We start from the raw sequence: 20447 nt of genomic DNA, 5'->3' as shown, positions 1-20447 counted from the left end.
TAATAAATGCAACAGGTTCACAGTAGTGTTCCTTAAGATGATACATATCAATTTTGTCAGTTTTAAGCAAACCCTACCTAATCACAGAGACTTGACTAAAGACATGTAATTCCATGCCCTCTGATTAAAGATTGTCTTTAGTAAGCCATAAGGCCTGTGGGCCTCTTTTCCACACAGCCTTAAACCTGATTGGCTCAAGGAGTACTACTCATCTCCCACATTTTCAGAAGCCCTTATGGGCTCTCAGTGTGTCTCATCTCGTGTGTGTGTGTGTGTGTGTGTGTGTGTGTGTGTGTGTGTATGAGACAAGGAGAGAATATGAACTATTTAATGAATATTCCAATAAGTCCATTAAATGAATATGCCTGCTTCTAATCTCTGCTTTAGTCCTTTTTTAAAGAATGTCTTATCTTTATTTTGAACAATCAAATTTAGGCATATTACATTTGGGCATACTACATAGGTCAAATCTTTAATTGAACTAATAATAAGCACATTCACTCTTTTACCTTAGTTATTATATAGAAATGGCAATTTAACAACTGGTTATTATATATAATTTAACAAAAACTCATTTATTTATGCATAATGAATCTACCTATCAGAAATCATCATCAGAAGAAAATTTATTCACAGTCTAAACAGCAACTGTTACCAGAAGTTTCCCTAATTGGATTTATTTTTAGGAGTGAATAGAGTTGGACTTCAATATCCCAGGTAAGATCCTTCTACTCAAGAAACACTATGATTTTTAGTTAGTTATTTAAAGACTATTGTCCCACATTATTTAGATCTAATCACATTCTGAGTTGTTTCTACTCCTGGACTCTCCAAATTAATGTGTGTGTAAAAAATCAAAATGATTTTTTAAAACCAAGTTTACTTTTTAAATACCCTTCCATAACCTTTATAAAACTAAAATTACTTCTGTGATCTCAGAAAACAATGAGGCTTTTAAAAAGCAGGTAGCAAAAGATGAAAAATATTTTTTTCATATGAAAACAATAATGCTGTTCCAAAGGCAGAACACATTTACAATTAGCATTCACAAATATTAAATAGGATTACCTCTAAAAAACTGTTTTTAAAGCACTTTACTATTTGTACCTATGTAAGTAAAATTGAGCAATGTATGTTCTCTTTACTAAACTAAAACTCTACCTGTTTCTGGCAGATCCTCTCTAGCAAGAAAAAAGAATTTGAAACATTATTTGCTTGATTAAAGCTGTAGTGGTGGGCTGGGTGCGGTGGCTCACATCTGTAATCCCAAGCACTTTTGGAGGCTGAGGCAGGAGGATTCCTTGAGGCTAAGAGTTCAAGAACAGTCTGAGCAACATAGCAAGATCTGTCTCTATAAAATGAAAATATTAGCCACACATGGTGGCATGCACCTGTCCTAATGACTCAGGAGAAGGAGGCAGGAGAAGTGCTTGAGCTCAGGAGTTCAAGGTTATAGTGAGCTATAACCACACCACTGTACTTCAGCCTTGGTGACAGTGAAAGACCCTGTCTCTTTAAATGAAAAATAAAAACAAAAAGTATAATGAAGTGTAGACTAATTTTATTTGAAGGCTGCTGTATCTTTGGAAGGTTTTTGTTTTTAAACACAGCAAACGGACTCTTTCACCACTGTCACTGTTGGAGATCAAGTACATGACCATGGTCAGATTTCAATTTACCTCAATGGGAGGAAAATAGATATAATCAAACCAATAGTTCTATCCAAATATATTATTCTTTACGACTACCTACTACTGCACCCACAAAATTGGTTTCCAGAAATTCAACACATAGTCCTATACTACTTGTAGAATATAATTTGGTACAATCAAGGAACACTAAAACTGAAGGAACAGCAGAGAACCATAACACTACTTCTTCCTAAATATTATAATGGCCTCTTTTCCCATAGGAAAGATATTATTTTGACTTGACGCTAGGCCTAAATTCATAGAGCATGTTTCTTAGGTTAGTCATATTATACCTACTTCCAGGGTGACTAACTCATCCTGGTTTGCTCAGATCTTTCCTGGTTTAGCACTGAAACTCTGGGCCATGCAAACCAGGATGGTTGGTCACCTGACCTACTTTTCTTCCCCCCGCCAATAGTCTTTGGGGAACAGGTGGTGTTTGGTTACATGAATAAGTTGTTTAGTGGTGATTTCTGAGATTTTGGTGCACCCATCACCTGAGCAATATATACTGTACCCAAAGTATGGTCTTTTTTTTTTTTTTTTTTTTTTTGAGACAGAGTTTTGCTTTTGTCACCTAGGCTGTAGTGCAAATGGCATGATCTTGGCTCACTGAAACCTCTGCCTCCCAAGTTCAAGTGATTCTCCTGCCTCAGCCTCCTGAGAAGTTGGGATTACAGGCATGTGCCACCACACCCAGCTAATTTTTGTATTTTTAGTAGAGACAGAGTTTCACCATGTTGGCCAGACTGGTCTTGAACTCCTGACCTCAGGTGATCCACCTGCCTTGGCCTCCCAAAGTGCTGGCATTACAGGCGTGAGCCACCACACCCGGCCTGTACCCAAAGTATAGTCTTTTATCCCTCACCTTACTCCCACCGTTCCCCTCAGGCCCTCAAAGTCCATTATATCATGCTTACATCTTTGTGTCCTCATAGCTTAGCTCCAAGTTATAAACGAGAACATATGTTGGTTAGTTTTCCATTCCTGAGTGTCATCACTAAGAATAATGGTCCCCAACTCGATTCAGGTTCCTGCAAATGCCATTATTTCATTCCTTTTTAAGGCTGAGTAGTATTCCACTTTCTAGATATAACAAATTTTCTTTATCCAGTCATTGATTGATGGGCATGTGGGCTGGTTCCATATTTTTGCAATTGCGAATTGTGCTGCTATAAACATGCATGTGCAAGTGTTTCATAATGCTTCTTTTCATCTGGATAGACACCTAGTCGTGGCACTGATAGATCAAATGTTAGATCTTCTTTTAGTTCTCTAAGGAATATCCATAATGTTTTCCATAGTGTTTGTGCTAGTTTACATTTCCACCAGCAGTGTAAAAGTGTTTCCTTTTCACCAAGTCCACACCAACATCTATTATTACTTTTTGTTTTTAAATTATGGCCATTCTTGCAGGAGTAAGGTGGTTTCGCATTGTGGTTTTGATTTGCACTTCCCTGATCATTAGTGATGTTGAGCATTTTTTCATCTGTTTCTTGGCCGTTTACATATCTTCTTTTGAGTACTGCCTACTCATGTCCTTAGCCCACTTTTGGATGCAATTTGGGTTTGGTTTGTTCTTGTTTCTCTAGTTCCTTGAAGTATGACCTTAGATTGTCTATTTGTGCTCTTTCAGACTTTTTGATGTAGGCATTTAATGCTATGAACTTTCCTCTTAGCACTGCTTTTGCTGTATCTCAGAGGTTTTGATAGGTTGTGTCACTATCATCATTCAGTTCAAAGGATTTTTAAATTTCCATTTTGATTTCATTATTGACCTAAAGATCATTCAGAAGCAGATTATTTAATTTCCACATATTTGTGTAGTTTTCAAGGTTCCTTTTGGAGTTGCTTTCCAATTTTATTCCTGTGGTCTGAGAGAGTAGCTGATATAATTTCAATTTTTTAAAAATTATTGAGACTTGTGGCCTATCATATGGCCTATCTTGGAGAGTGTTCCATGTGCTGGCGAACAGAATGTATATTCGGCAGTTGTTGAGTAGAACGTTCTGTAAATATCTGTTAAGTCCATTTGTTCTAGGGTACAGTTTAAATCCAGTGATTCTTTGTTGACTTTTTGACTTGATGACCTGACTCGTGTTGTCAGTGGAATATTGAAGTCCCCCACTATTATTGTGTTGCCATCTATCTCATTTCTTAGGTCAAGTAATTATTTTATAAATTTGGGAGCTCCAGTGTTAGTTGTGTATGTTCCCTATTTAGGATTGTGATATTTTTCTGTTGGATCCTTTTATCATTACATAATGTCCCTCTTTGTCTTTTTAAACTGTTGTTGGTTTAAAATCTGTTTTGTCTGATGCAACACTCCTGCTCGCTTCTGGTGTCCATTTGAATGGACTATCTTTTTCCACCCCATTACCTTATGTGAGTCCTTATGTGTTAAGTCTCTTGGAGACAGCAGATACTTACTTGGTTGGTGAATTCTTATCCATTCTGTCATTCTGTATCTTTTAAGCGACACATTTAGGTCATTTCCATACAACGTTGGTATTGAGATGTAAGGTACTATTCTATTCACTGTGGTAGTTGTTACCTGAATGCCTTTTTTTTTTTTTTCCATTGTGTTATTGTTTGACAGGCCCTGTGAGATTTATACTTTAAGGAGGTTTATTTGGTATATTTTGAGGTTCAAGATTTAGGTCTCCTTTCAGCAGTTCTTGCAGTGCTGGCATGGTAGTGGCAAATTCTCTTAGCATTTGTTTGTCTGAAAAATACTTTATCTTTTCTTCATTTATGAAGCTTAGTTTCACTGGATGATAATTTTGCTTAAGGATGCTGAAGATAGGACCCGAACCCCTTCTAGCTTGCATTCAGCTGAAATATCTGCTGTTAGTTTGATAGGTTTTCCTTTGTTGGTTACCTGATGCTTTCTGCCTCACAGCTCTTAAGCTTCTTTCCTTTGTCTTCACTTTAGGTAACCTGATGACTATGTGTCTAAGTGATTACTTTCTTGTGATGTTTCCCAGGTGTTATTTGAGTTTCTTGTATTTGGATGTCTAGACCTCTAGCAAGGCCAGTAAAGTTTTCCTCAATTATTCCCTCAAATAAGTTTTCCAAACTTTTAGATTTCTCTTCTTCCTCAAGAACACCAATTATTCTTAGGTTTGGTCACTTAACATAATCCCAGTATTCTTGGAGGTTTTGTTCATTTATTAACAAATTCTTTTTCGTCTTTATCGGATTGGATTAATTTGAAAACCTTGTCTTCAAGCTCTGATGCTCTTTCTTCTACTTGTTCGATTCTGTTGTTGAAACTTTTCATGCATTTTGCATTTCTCTAAATGTGTCTTTCATTTCCAGAAGTTGTGATTGTTTTTCATTTATGATATATATTTCTCTGGAGATCTTTTCATGCATATGTTATTATTTTTAAAATTTCTTTAATTTGGTTTTCACCTTTCTCTGTTATCTCCTTAAGTAACGTAATAATCAACTTACCTTTAGAACTCTTTTTCTAGTAATTCAGAGATTTATTATTGGTTTGGATTAATTGCTGGTGAGCTAGTGTGATCTTGTGGGCGTGATAAAGAACCTTGTTTTGTCATATTACCAGACTGTTTTTCTGGGTCCTTCTCATTTGGATAGACTATGTCAGAGGAAAGATCTGAGATCCAAGGACTAATGTTCTTTCGTACTGCAGAGTGATTCCTTGATGTGGTGTTCTCCCCCTTCCTGAAAGCCAGACTGCAGTGATTGTTACTGTTCTTCTGGGTCTAGCCACCCAGCAGAGCTACTGGGCTCTGGGCTGGTACTGGGCGGGGGGGTGTCTGCAAAGAGTCCTGTGATATGATCTGTCTTCAGGTCTCTCAGCCGTGGATATCACCACCTGTTCTGGTGGAGGTAGCAGGGGAGTGAAATGGACTCTGTGAGGATCCTTGGTTGTAGTTTTGTTTAGTACACTGGTTTTCTCAAATGTTGGTTATGCTGCCAGTGAAGTTGTCATGTGGACAGACTCAGGACCTCTGGTTAAACAGGATGTTACAGTTAATGGAATTAGATGTTGTCTTCTCCTTCCTTGGAGCAGGGCTGTTCTGAGTTGCTGTAATGGCTTGACTTGGTTGGCCTCCAGCCAGGAGGTGGCACTTTCAAGAGAGCATCAGCTGTGGTACTATAGGGGGGATATAAACTTGCCCTGAAATCACCTGCATAAGTATTCAGGTTTATCAGGTGATGGATGGGGCCATGGAGCTCTCATGAGTTTATGTTTTCTATCTTTGGCTACCAGGTAAGTAGAGAAAGACTGTGTTAATACTGAGTGTCAACTTGATTGGATTGAAGAATGCAGTATTGATACTGGGTGTGTCTTTGAGGGTGCTGCCAAAGGAGATTAACATTTGAGTCAGTGGGCTGGGAAAAGCAGACCCACCCTTAATCTAAGTGGGCACAATCTAATCAGCTGTCAGCTCCACCAGAATAAAAAGCAGGCAAAAGAACATAAAAAGACTAGACTGTCTTAGTCTCCCATCCTACATTTTTCTCCTGTGCTGGATGCCTCCTGCCCTCAAACATTGGACACCAAGTTATTCAGCTTTGAGACTCGGACTGGATTCCTTGCTCCTCAGCTTGCAGGTGGCCTATTGTGGGACCTTGTGATCATGTGAGTTAATACTCCTTAATAAACTCCCATATATATATTAGTTCTATCCCTCTAGAGAACCCTAATACAAACCATAAGGTGGAGGAATGGTTAGGCATGTCTGAGCTCAGATTCTCCTTAGGGAGGGCTTGATGAAAACACTGTGGAGTGGATATGGGTGGGGGCAGTTCTCAGGGCCATGAAATTATGTTCGAAGGGGAATTATGGCTGCCTCTGCTGCTTCACACAGGTCTCCAGAAAAGTGGGAGAAAGCCAGCAGTGGCAGGCCTCACCCAGCTCCCATGCAGCCAGCAAGGTCAGTCTCACTCCTGCTATGCTCCCCCAACAGCCAACAGAGCTGAATTTATATCCAGACCTCTGGTGTGCAGGGCTGAGATCTATGTAAATACATATTATATATATATATTTATCCATATAAACCTTTAAAGCTTCCTAAGAAATATTCTGTAACTTAAAACCAGCTGAGTGCAAAACCATAAATTCATACACTGTTAGAGTTGAAAGGGAGTTTAAAAATTGTGAAATACAACAGAAACATGGGTCAAGTAGAAGTAAATTTAAAGGACACAAGCAGTTACAACTTAATTGGAAATTAAAGCCCCTAGTTACTGACTCAGATTCAGTAACTCCCAACAGAATAATGTTATCCAGACTTTGCTGAAATTCTTTGGATTTGGTTTTAAGTATGCTATGTTAAAGCAGTAAGACTGAATTAATAACTGATACAAATGACAATGACCACTGTAATATGCATCTTATTTTACAACCACTTTTTAGTAATTCCCTTCATTCCGAAATAAAAAATATACATAAAAAACTTTTTAAGTTACTAAATCAATATATTCTCAAAAAAAATGAGGAAGACCAATGGATATGATATAGGAAAAAATATAATAAAAACTTTTCCAGGGATTGTGGGAAAGATTATAAAAAGATAATAGATCTTTTGTTTTTGATCCAATTTATGTATGCAGAATTCTTTGGCATTCTAAGCTAGAATTTTTAGTTCATAATTAGATGATTCATATTATAACTAAATGCCTTTATGTTTCCTAAAAAAGTAAGAGTTAATGCAGATAATGGGTAAAAGAAAATTTCAAGCAATTAAAATGTTTTCCAAAGACATAGCTACTACACACACACACACACACACACACGTATAAAGCAATATTATACTATATTTCTTTTATTCCTCAAGTTTTAAATAATCTTTATTTCTTAAATGAAAAATATTTCCTAAATTCCAAAATATTCTTTATTATAATTTTTCATAAACTCTTACAAAAATGATAACATATTACAAAACTTTACAGGGCTTCCACACAATATGTTTAAAAATGTGATGAACAGTATGTTTAAAACTATTTTAAAAGGAGGTCAAGTCTGACCTCTAGGCCATGAAGCACTACATTAACAGCTCTGCAGAAAGGAAAATGATAAGGTATGAAATGAATGCTCAGAAACTAGGACCTTATCAGTTAGAATATGATTCAAGCCTGTAAGACAAATTGCTCAGCAAGGCAAGTCACCTTCCCGCTGTGATGAGGATATAGCTGAATTTTCAATGCCAATGACTATCTCCCTCATTGTGTCACCTAGTTTGATATCATATAGTCAAGGAATGGCATACACTTCTGAAGCATCTACCACTTATTTTGAATACATTTTGTCAAAGTCACCAACTAGGATATTATCTTTGTCCTTTAACTGACAACTTAGTGTTAAAAATCTTTAAAGAATACTCACTAAAAGAAACTACTGTGAGTTGACCCTTCAAAGCATGGAAGTTATTTGTTATCTGAATCATTTTAACAGCTTGCTAAAAATAAAATGTATGGCATAAAAATTAAGCAAAGTCCACAAACTGTCTTACTTTAATTGCATACCTGAACACTGATGGACTTTTTCAGCAGTTCTTCTACAAAGTTCCAATTTGATTCTACTTTTCTCTAGAAAGGAAGTAAACAGTAGTGCATCAAAATTATTGCTCTCGATTATGCCCATATTTAAAATTAGAATATAGCAAATTAAGTGTACAGTACATTTTCCTCTATCATTCAGCATCAATGTAATTTCTTGAATTTCTAATATTGTTTTGGTAAAGAGTTAACGAACTTGGCAGAAAAAAATATACAACTATTTCAATCCAATACAAACCATATCAGGAGTTGTAACAGTGGTGCTTTAGTAAGATTATAAATATTCTACCAAATATTTCATTTCTGCTTTCAGATACAAAATCCAACAGAAAAAAAAAAAAAAAAACATTACATATCTACATGTATTTTTGCGTTTTTTTTATGATGAGTAATCATCCCTATTTTCCACTTTAATCACTAGAGCTTTTTCCTTCATTTTATGAACAATAAACCTGAGACCATCTACTTTAGTAAACAAAGTGACTAAAAATTTTATACAGAAAATAAAGAAAGCTTTACACGGTCCTACCTCATATAGCTAATGGCCACCTATTTGACAACCTCGACTATCTAGAATGATCTCCATGATAAGGAAGAAAGCTAAAAAGGACTTTCACAAAGGCTAGGTAGGAACTTAAAACAATTCCACATTTCCAAAAGGAAAGTCTGGATGACATTCTCAGAGGACACTCAGTTCACTTAATGTTCAGTTCTTAAAGTTCTGGATATGTGGATACTGGACAAAACCAAAAGCAAAGAAAGCATTTTAAAGAATAAGCAAATAATAACCAGTTTCTAATGTGGAGGGAGAAAAAAGGTATAAAAAGTAATCATGGCCGGGAGCAGTGGCTCACACCTATAATCCCAGCACTTTGGGAGGCCGAGGCGGGTGGATCACGAGTTGGAAAGCAGCCTGGTCAATATGGTGAAACCATGTCTCTACTAAAAATACAGAAATTAGCCAGATGTGGTGGCGGACGCCTGTAATCCCAGCTACTTGGGAGGCTGAGGCAGGAGAATTGCTTGAACCCAGGAGGCGGGGGTTGCAGTGAGTCAAGATCATGCCACTGTGCTGTAGCCTGGGTGACAGAGCAAGGGTTCATCTCAGAAAAAAAAACAAAGTAATCATAAGACCTCAAAAAGAAAAACCTGAGGCCTTAAAAAGTAGAAGACCTTCATCATACCCTTCTTATCACTGTTATAAAGAATATGATGTTCACAGGCATGAACTCAAATGATCAATAAAGTGTTAAATCATAGTGAATACTCATGATTTTAAATGGCTAGACGATATTCATATAAAATGCTAACTATAGTAAATCACTAAATAAATATTTTCTTAATAAAGAGCATACTGAGTATGGTAGTTGGCCTCTAAGATGTCCCCCAATAATCCTTGTCTCCTGGAATTTACACTTTCTACAATCCCCTCTCATATTGTACTAGGGTTTGTCACTAACAGACTACCAATACCAGTATGAGTGATAGTATGTCACCTCCAAGAATAGGTTACAAGACACTGAAGCTTCCATCTTCATGATACTCTGACCTGTTAACTTAATGTGTTGTGAACAGCACATATGATGAGAAACTGAAGCATTCTGCCAACAAAAAAAAATAAAGCTGAAAGCAAATTCTACAGTTCCAGTTAAAGCTTCAGATACTGAAGTCCTGGCTGATAGCTTCACTGCAACCTCATGAGAGACCCTGAGCTAGAACCACCCAGCTAAGCTTTTCCTGAATGCCTGACTCAGAAATTGAGAGTGCGAGATAATAAATTTTTGTTTTAAGCTGATACTTTTGTGACACAGCAATAGATTACTAATACAATGATTTATTTTTAGCAAAATTATTGACTTTTTGACATACAAAAATAAAGTGAACGCAAAAAAACATTTATTGGGAAAAAATGTGGAATAAAGAATTTGGCCTTGCCCAAAGAAGAGACCTGGCCTGCTGGGCGCAGTGGCTCACTCCTGTAATCCCAGCACTTTGGGAAGCCGAAGCAGGCGGATCACTTGAGGTTGGAAGTTTGAGACCAGCCTGGCCAACACGGTGAAACCCCGTCTCTATTAAAATACAAAAATTAGCAGGGTGTGGTGGTGCATGCCTGTAATCCCAGCTACTCAGGAGACTGAGGCAGGAGAATTGCTTGAACCCGGGAGGCTGAGGTTGCAGTGAGCCGAGATCACGCCATTACACTCCAGTCTGGGCAACAGAGGGAGACTTCGTCTCAAAAAAAAAAAAAAAAGATCTGGCCTTTGACCCTAGCTTTCTGGAGGTCATCTCTGGGTCCTGGGAATGTTATACCTGATCGTAGCATCTTTGTTTGACTAGGGTCCTATGGTCATACTGGATAATCTAACAATGTGATAGAGAGTGAAGGTTGGACATATCCACATAGTCTTAGCTTAGGGTCTGGTCATGCCCAAAAGACAACAGTGTGACTCAGGCTGGGGTCTTTGAGTCAGTTGACTTGGAAACTGAAATCAGCCATGTGAGCAATTCAGTAGTCCATGCCTACATAATGGAACTCCCATAAAAACTATGAACACTGAGGCTTGAGTGAATACCCCTGTTTTGCAACACTCCCTGCATACTGTCACGCACTGATGCCAGGAGACGAATGTGGCCTGACTCCATGAAGAGAAAACAATAGAAGGTCCACATTTGGTACTTTTGGACTCTGGCCTATGCCCTTCTTCCCTTGGCTGATGTTAATTTATATCCTTCCCCTTTAAGAAAACAAAATAATAGCTTTCAGTGAGTTCTGTGAGTCCTAACAAATTATCAAACTAAGGTAGTTTTGGGAACCCCGAGCTTGCAACTGGTGTCAGAAGTAAAGACAGTATTAGGGACTGTCCCCTGAAACTTGGTAGTTGGCACTAAAAGTCTCTCTCAAAAAAAGATCATTTTCTTCTATCAATACTGTATGTCCACTGTGTCAGGTTCTTGAAATATTACTTCCTCAAAAAAATTTCCCCATTTCACAGAAAACATAATTAAGTCTCAGAAAGGTCATGTATGTACAAGTCAAAGAATGAATTCAAATCCAAGGTTATCTGGCACCAAAGCCTGTATTTCTTCTATTATAACATGTACCAGTAATCAATTTTTTTTTCCTTAGCATGCCTTCCCTCAGATTTCAGCAATTCATTTTTGTATCATTCTTTATTAAGAAAATGTCACCTCCAGTGCCAAGTGAGAAGGGCCATGACAGGGTTGATATAATTTAAGTTTTAGCTTTATAACTGGATAGTGTTGAGTATATTTCAATCATTCAGTGTTATCAAAGCATTTGAATCACAAGAATTACAGAAAAACAGTATAATTCTCACCCAAGGAATTTCAACTATATAAATCAGTTGTGTGGCTATAATGTAAAACAAAAATAAACTGCAATTCAAATAAAAGAATGGCAACTACATCATGCTCAAATCAAATGTAAGAGAATATGTATCAAAGAGATATAGATTTTTCTTGCACAATAAAATTTCACTTTGGGAAGCTACAACATTTTTTTTTCTACATACCAAGTTAAATCTGCTGATAGAAAGGAGGTAGAATGTCATCAATCTGAGGCTACATTTTATATTCCTTATCTCACCATTAAAACTAAGACACCCATTTAAGCTTTAGTATAGGTAGGATCTCTACCAGACATGTAAAACAGATCCTCCACCCTCCACTTCCAGCAGACTAGGTAGTCTGGTGCAGCTCTCATTTTAAGGTTACATTTCACACTTTTATCTGGTTACTATTTCAGATGTTTCAAAGACAAGCATCAGCTAGCCTGACTAATTGCATTATGTTCTGGGTACAGAAAACACTGTTAAAACTGACCCCCTGCAATGCCCAGAAGTAATTTTCCTCTTTAAACTGTATTTGGTTTTAAAATAGATGACTAGAATTGTGAGAGAGTAACCCACTCTCATCTTGGCTGAGAGAAAAGCACTAAACAGAAATGTATGAAAATTTAATGACTCTAATATAAAAAGTGAGATCCCAAATTTTTCTTATAGGCCAACACTAAGAAATGGGCTAGCTTTGTGAGTTAAATCCATTATAGCTTTGAGATTTAAATCCACTATAGGTTTACATTTTAAGCCTATTTAAAATGTAAAGATTTCACATTAACCTTCAGGGCAAAGCAGTTCACTTTTAAAAACAAACATCGCCACACTGCCACAAGATTATAGATATTTCTCTGGTGAAGAACATATGACTAGCCATTATTACTTCATATCATCTCTCACTCCAGATTACTTATTAGAATAAAGCATGCTTACTGCACAACCATTTTCTCTATTGTAGTTGGTTATATTAATATATATCATAAGGATAAAAAAAATTTTCAAAATTCTAAATAGATCCCAGACCCAAATTAACATCTTATATAATATCTCAGAAACAATACATCAATATGCCTTTATGTTCATAGATTAGAATTACTGTCTGATTTGTCAATTAAACTGAAATACTTTGAGGATAAAAGGAAAAATTAATCAGGATAAATAGACAATAAGGTATAAAGTAGGACTGTCTGTACCTGGCAAAATGGAACACATGGTTACCCTACCAAAGACCTATTCGTAAGAGGCAATCCTTAGGAGAACTCTAATATCAAGTTTATCTAAGAGATAAAATAGGGGTGATATTTAACCACTGTGTATCTCAATTTCTTGACCTGTAAAATGAATATATTATCCTCTCACCTACTTTGGAATATTTCACTGAGATAATACACAGTCACTGTGAAATATTAAATACGTTGCAAATGCAGCATATATTTTACCCCAAATGAAAACTATTATTAACTAGAGAGCTTGTTTTTCTTTAAAAGCCTTTAAGAAACCCAGAAATATTTAAAACTCTTTGAGGACTCATATATAAAGGCAAAGTTTATTTTACATGTGCATATACACATACATATTTCACATCTTCATCATTTTTATCATATCCTTTTTATAATAATTACTAGGGCCTTTGTTTTTAAAACCTTCTACATAAAATATGTGATTTTTAAAAATCTTGGCAAAAGAAAACACACAGGAACTGCTGACAAATATAAAAGACATGAGTTAAGCTATATTAAACACAGACAATTCATTTACTATCTTGATTCAGAGCTAATAAAAGCAATAATCTCCTCTGGAGTTCTCTATGAAATAGAAGAGTAGGGCTGGGCACGGTGGCTCACGCCTGTAATCCCAGCACTTTGAGAGGCCAAGGTGGGCAGATCACGAGGTCAGAAGATCAAGACCATCCTGGCTAACACAGTGAAACCCCGTTTCTACTAAAAATACAAAAAATTAGCTGGGCGTGGTGGCGGGCGCCTGTAGTCCCAGCTACTCGGGAGGCTGAGGCAGGAGAACGGCGTGAACCCGGGAGGCGAAGCTTGCAGTGAGCCGAGACTGCGCCACTGCACTCCAATCTGGGAGACAGAGTGAGACTCCATCTCAAAAAAAAAAAGAAAAAAGAAATAGAAGAGTGATTTCAGCACTGCAACCATGGGTGGTTATATCAGTGCAATTCAATATTACAATAGCAATAGCAATGATATATATTAATGTGACTAGATTATCTACCACACTGAGAATATCTGGGGGGTCAATATCAACTAATATTGAAATATACTATGCATTCAAATAACTGTTTATACAGTTCCACCAAGTATTAATAACCTAAAAGCATGTTCCTTGAAGCAAGAAGTAGTACAATCTGGCAGGGCGTGGTGGCTCATACCTGTAATCCCAGCACTTTTCAGAGGCCAAGGCAGGCAGATCACCTGAGGTCAGGAGTTTGAAACCAGCCTGGCTAACATGGTGAAACCCCATCTCTACTAAAAATACAAAACTTAGCTGGGCGCGGTGGTGTGTGCCTGTAATCCCAGCTACTTGGGAGGCTGAGGCAGGAGAATCGCTTGAACCCATGAGGCAGAAGTTGCAGTAAGCCGAGATCACGCCACTCCACTCTAGCCTGGGCGACAGAGTGAGACTCCGTCTCAAAAAAAAAAAAAAAAAAGTAGTACAATCTATTTCATGTGTATCCTCTGATAGGCACCTAGTATTATGCTAATACATAACAGAAACTCAGAAACAACTAATTGCCATATTTACTTACATTGATTAAAATGAGAAATATATACTTGGAGGAACTAAAGTTAAAAAGGAAGAGAAATGCAAATGCTTATATTATGACCTTAGAATTACAGGTAAATTTTCTTAATTCCTTTAATATTGTTCTAATATTCTAATAATTAAAAAAAAATGAAATCACATTAACTCCACAAAAACGTTTAATAAAAGCACTACTATAGTAATAGTGGCAATTGCTAAAATTTATTATTTGCTCTGTATTAGCATGGTACATAATCATGGATATAAGCAAAAAACACACAATTCTTTTCTGTGAGAAGTTCATTGACTTTTCTCAATAAATTGGTAGAATACTCAAATACACTGATATTGGGCTGTGTGTGAACTCCTCAGAGCAATTTCTGACTATTTCACTGTATTCTGGGATCTCCTACAGGACCTTATATTATTAGGGGAATTATTTAGAGGACTTTTTGAGACCCTTTCCATTTCTATGATGCTATATTAATACTAACTAACCCTCAGATTCCTTGAATGACTTCTCAAAGCTGGGTCTATCCAATATTCCAAAGAGGAAAATCTATCAAGCCTATCAAAGAATATGTTTTATAAAGCAATGGTTCCCAAACCTCATAGAGGATGAGAACCAAGGAACTTTTTAAAAATCAGGATTTCCACAGTTAAGATCTAGATATCTGGATTTTTTTTTTTTTTTGGATGGTGTCTCACCCTGTTGCCCAGGCTGGAGTGCAGTGGTGTGATCTCGGCTCACTGCAACCTCCGTCTCCCGGGTTCAAGCAATTCTCCTGCCTCCGTCTCCCAAATACCTGGGACTACAGGTGTGTGTCACCATGCCCTGCTAATTTTTGTATTTTTAGTAGAGACAAGGTTTCACCACTTTGGCCAGGCTGATGTTGAACTCCTGATTTCAAGTGATCCACCCCCCTTGGCCTTCCAAAGTTCTGGGATTATAGGCATGAGCCACCGCAGCTGGACTAGATACCTGGATTTTTTAAAACTCACAAGTAAGTCTAATGATCAGCCAGGTTTGGGAACCACTGCCATAAAAAAGACCAATTTTGCAAATACAGACAAACTGGCTTCATGATTCTAGATGTTTATTCTATGGAGCTGATAGGCTGATATAATAATATAATACTATTAATTTCTGAATATGGTAGAAATTGTATAAAAATAGGTCTTCAAAGTATACATCTATTAGCTGACTTTACTCATGGGGTTTTAAAGTAACACTGTAAAAAATGTTTCTAGTGAGAAATTAATATATTAGTTAAAATCTCTTCCTATTAGAAGCAAACTTCATGGTTGTTTAATAAATTATCTTAGCAAAAAGCTTCACTAAAGAAGTGCTATTCTGCAGTACTTTTACTAAATTATTCATAAAAATAAGTAATTCATTCCTCGAGAAATTTATTTGCCAATCATAACAGATTTTAAAACTACAAAGAACCTTTGTGACAATACAATCCCATGATTTTTTGTTAAGGGAAAACAAGACCAGAAAGGTTTAAGTAATTTGCTCAGGGTCACACAACTGTTCAGCAGCAGGGCCAGGACTACATACCAAATCTTCTACAAATTATTTTTTTTAATTAAACAATTAAATCATGAACTTTATAATTTTTCAAGATGTTTACAGAAACATTATACATGGATATAAATAATTTATCTCTGTGATTGTAGTCTGACTTTTCTTGTTCCTGCTCACTTATCTTCTAATTTGTCCAAATAATTACGTATTAATTCACAATATAAGAAAGTTTTAAAAAAAATGAAGTCTTACCATTTCATCTGGTACTCCATGGCGATCAAACTGGTAAAATGATGCTACATGAGTAATAATCCACCAACTAAAACCTAATGGATCCCTGGACTGGATTACAGGCACAGAGGGTCTTCTCTGGTCACTTGATTTTTCAAGCAGTGTTTTAAGTAGTTTATTCAACCAGTTCCAAAATGACTATAGAAACAGAGGTAATTTGATTCCATTAAATTAAGACAGTTTCAATAACCTTTGATTTAGTGGTTTTTCTCCATTCTTATAATGAAGCATACATACAAAAGACAAAATATATATATGAAACTTAAATAATAAAAATACCCAGGTTAAGAATCAGAACATAAATAGTACTTTAGAAGTACCTTACATGTCACCACATCTTCTTCCTCCATCCAGTGGTAACAATTTTGCTGACTTTCATGATAAATCATTTCCTTGCTTTTTTGTTTTGCCACACAGGTATACCAGCCTCTATTACATATTGTGTGGCTTCATCTGTATTTTGTTTTTTTTAAATGCATGTCTGTATTCTCAAGCAGCTTATTTCTAATTCTTTTGTAACTTGCTTTTTTTGGTCAACGCTACGTTTCTGAACTCATCTATATTAATGAAAACAGCCATAGCTCATTGCAATATTCCAGTATATGACTATATGACAAAACATTTATTCAATCTACTATTGCAGAACATTTAGTGAGTTTTAGGTTTTTCTAGGTATTTCATGTAAATGTTCAGGTTATTAGACATAAAGTTGTCGACAGTATCTCTTACTTTTCTAATGTATACAGAAACTGAAGTCATGTTTCTTTTTATATTTCTAGTACTGAGTATTTTTGTAATTGTAAATAAAATTGGCCAATTTTAGGTATCAATTTGAGGACCCAACTTTTGGCTCATTTTATCTTCTTCATTGTTTTAATCTCATAATTTTTTGTTAATTTTTTCATTGCATTCCCTTTACTTTCTTTGGATTTACTATGAAGGGCTTATTGCTAACATCTTGAGATAAATTCTTAGTTCATTAATTTTCAATCTTTTTCTCCTATATTTACATATAAAGTTACAAATTTCCCTCTAATTATAACTTTAGCTGTAGTTCCAAAACTTAAGTCTACAGAATGTTATTTACTTCAGAATATTTTATAATTTCCATCTCTTCTTTAATCTATGAGTTATTTAGAAATATATTTCATTATTTCTATGCATGTGTATTTCTCTTTGAAAATCTGTCCATTTTAAATTGCTATGGTTAACACCATGTTATTAGCCACTACAAATTTAAATTTATATTACTGATAAAGTAAACCTTTCATCACTATAAAGTAACTTAATGCTTTTTTGTTTTAAAGTCAAAATTTTTCCAATATTTAATACGTCACTTTCTTGTATCTTTTCTATCCATTTTGAACCTTGATATATTGTTTTAGATATGACTCTTGTAAACCAGCTTACAATCTATCCAGACAATACGTCTTTTAAATGGAGCTTTTAGTAGTACCATTGCAGGTAATATAATGACTAATACATTTAGTTTTAAATCTACAATCTTATTGCATATTTCTATTTGTATACCTACTGTATCCACCAACACCTCCTTCTCTAGGGTTGAATATTTATTTTTTCCCCATCTACCTGCTTGGAAGTTAAAAAGTCCAATTTTCTTCTTTTAGTGATGATCTAAGAAATAAACAGCATATATCCAAATGTCTTAGTAAGTTAATATAGACCTTTCTCTTAGAACAAACAAGAACCTTAAAAGACTCTAGCTCATTTATGCCCTACTAACTTTAGATGCTACTATTACTATATTACTATATGCTTTAGCTCTATTTTTTAATTCCAATAAATTATATTACTGATTTATACAAAACATGTACCACTTTCTTTGCTCTTTATTTCTTCTACGTGTCAGAATTCCCATTTTGGCATCAGCATTTTTCTGCCTAAGGATTCCCTTCGATCTTGCTTCAATGAAAATAGCTTTATTTTATCTCACTTTTTAAAGATATTGATAGGTAAAGAATTTTAGGTTGACAAACATTATTTTGATACAATAAGGATATCATTCCCACTGGCCTCCGTTGTTGTTGAAAAGTCAGCTGTCCATTTGATTGTCACTCTTTTAATAGTGCTATAGTGGCCAGCTGTGGCAGCTCACACCTGTAATCATAGCACTTTGGGAGGGCAAGGCAGAAGGATTGCTTTGAGACCACCCTGGGCAGCCCAGAGAGACCCTATCTCCACAAAAAAATAAATTAGCTGGGCGTGGTGGCATGCACTTGTACTCCCAGCTACTAAGGAGTCTGAGACAGGAGGATCACTTGAGTTCAACGGGTTGAGGCTGCAGTGAGTTGTGACCACACCACTGCACTCCAGACTGGGTGACAGAGTGAGACCTTCTCTCTTAAAATAAAATAAAGTAACACATTTCTCTGTCTGATGCTTTAAATTTCTTCTCTTTGTCTTTGGTCTTCTGTAATTCCACTGTGATGTATTTTTTCTTTTTATTTACCCTATGTGCGTTCCTTGAATTTATCTGACTAGCTTTCATTAACATTTGAAAATTTTCAAGTCATTTTTTTCTTCAAATATTTTTGTTGTTCCACTTCCTTTTTAACTATAGTTAGAAGTATATCAGACATCCTCTCTATTCTTAATGTCTCTTAACCACTCTTTCATGTTTTCCATCTTATTGTGCATAACAGATCTTATTCAAAATTAGTCTACTATACCATTATGCAGCAATCATAAGATGCATTTAGCTATCACATCATTTAATCTGTTAGTTTCTTCAGCTTCCTTTAATCTGTAAGAGTTCCTCAGATTACACCATTCATAAGCTTGATATTTTTAAAGAGTATATCAGATATTTAGGTTTGTCTGATATTACGCATTTTATTCTTTTTTTTGTTGGGGGAGAGGGTCTTACTCTGCTGCCCAGGCTGCAGGGCAGTGGTGCAAAACTCTGGGCTCAAGTGATCATCCCACCTCAGCCTCCCAACTGGCTGGGACCACAGGCATGCCACCACCGCACATAAGTAATCTTGTTTATTTTTTGTAAAGACGAGGTCTCTACGTTGCCCAGTCTTGAACTCCTGGGCTCAAGCAGTCCTCCCACCTAGGACTCCCACAGTGCAGGGGTTATAGGCGTGAGCCACCATACCTGGCCTATTTTTGTACTTTCAAGGCATCATACTGGTGTCACATGATATCAACCGGTCCTATTAATAGTTAACTTTGATTACTTGATTAAGGTAGTACCTGCCACATTTTCTATACTATAAAGTTATTATTTTCCCTTTTATAATTGATAAATATTATGTAAAGATCTTAGCAAACTATGTACATGTGCTATTTTTCATCAGTTTTGTCCACTCCTTTAAGCATCCATTGAGGATTCTTGCCTGAAACAATTACCATGGAGTTTGTCAAATGGTGATTTTCCAATTCCATGACTCTACATCTATTAGGAAGAGTTTCCCTTTTCCCAATTTATTTATATCGGTAGGGACTCACATATTCCTACTGAACAGATTACAATCCCTTACTATTTTGTAGCTCAACAGTAATGGAGACCAGTGGGAATGATATCCTTACTGTATCAAAACAGTATTTGTCAACCTAAAATTCTTTACCTATTAATCTCTTTAAAAAGTGAGGAAAAATAAAGCTATTTTAGCCTATAGACCTTAATGCTGACTCTAGTGTCCTTTTGACATGTACTCATCATTTTTTGAGCACTTCCTTAGTTTCTGGTACAAGGTGTTTCAGGCTTATGTTTACTTTCCATGCTTCATCCTGTAATCAGCCCTTTGGTCAGACTCTTGTTTCCTTTCACTACAGAATGGTTATTTTGAAACTAAGATATAGCTGCAATGTGTATACTATTACTCAGGATCATTGCTTGTAAGCCCACCCAGTGAAAAAGGTAGGAAATGGATGCATGCACACACACATATACATTTACACATGGTCCTATATATTAAAAAGAAGTACTTCACACTATATCAAATTCTAATCCAAAATATTGTGGTTCATGCTGGCTTTTCTTCTTTCCATATGTATAACTCAATTTCCCAACACAGACGAACCTGACTCCAATTACACACAATGTATTTATTAATTTGTCCAGTCCAAGAATACAAATATAATAGATTTTAAATTGCTAATCTTCACATAACAATGTAAAAAACAAATCTCCTAAGTGAAATATTTACAGTTCTTTATGATTCTTTTGTCTTTAGCCTTATAGTAGTGTCAAAATAGTACATTCTGAAGTTATCTGGCTTAGTACTGCCAATCTCCACAAAGAGTGTTACT

The 20447-nt window shown here is 36.0% G+C and overlaps 1 protein-coding gene across 1 annotated transcript in view; it reads right to left on the bottom strand.

Annotated features, from left to right (window-relative positions):
- MMS22L (MMS22-like, DNA repair protein) overlaps positions 1-20447 on the bottom strand; it is a 136220-nt gene that overhangs the window by 91999 nt on the left and 23774 nt on the right. Inside the window, exons 10-11 of the mRNA XM_011968384.1 lie at positions 16131-16307; positions 8196-8258 (exon numbers count right to left, since the gene is read on the bottom strand). Of these exons, the coding sequence (XP_011823774.1) occupies positions 8196-8258; positions 16131-16307 (240 nt within the window). The remainder of the gene's footprint in view (positions 1-8195; positions 8259-16130; positions 16308-20447) is intronic.

The sequence above is a fragment of the Mandrillus leucophaeus genome, unplaced genomic scaffold (genome assembly GCF_000951045.1).
Source record: "Mandrillus leucophaeus isolate KB7577 unplaced genomic scaffold, Mleu.le_1.0 Scaffold841, whole genome shotgun sequence".
NCBI lineage: Eukaryota > Metazoa > Chordata > Mammalia > Primates > Cercopithecidae > Mandrillus > Mandrillus leucophaeus.
Note: the sequence above shows the minus strand (reverse complement) of the source record. Positions and strands in the feature narration are given on the sequence as shown.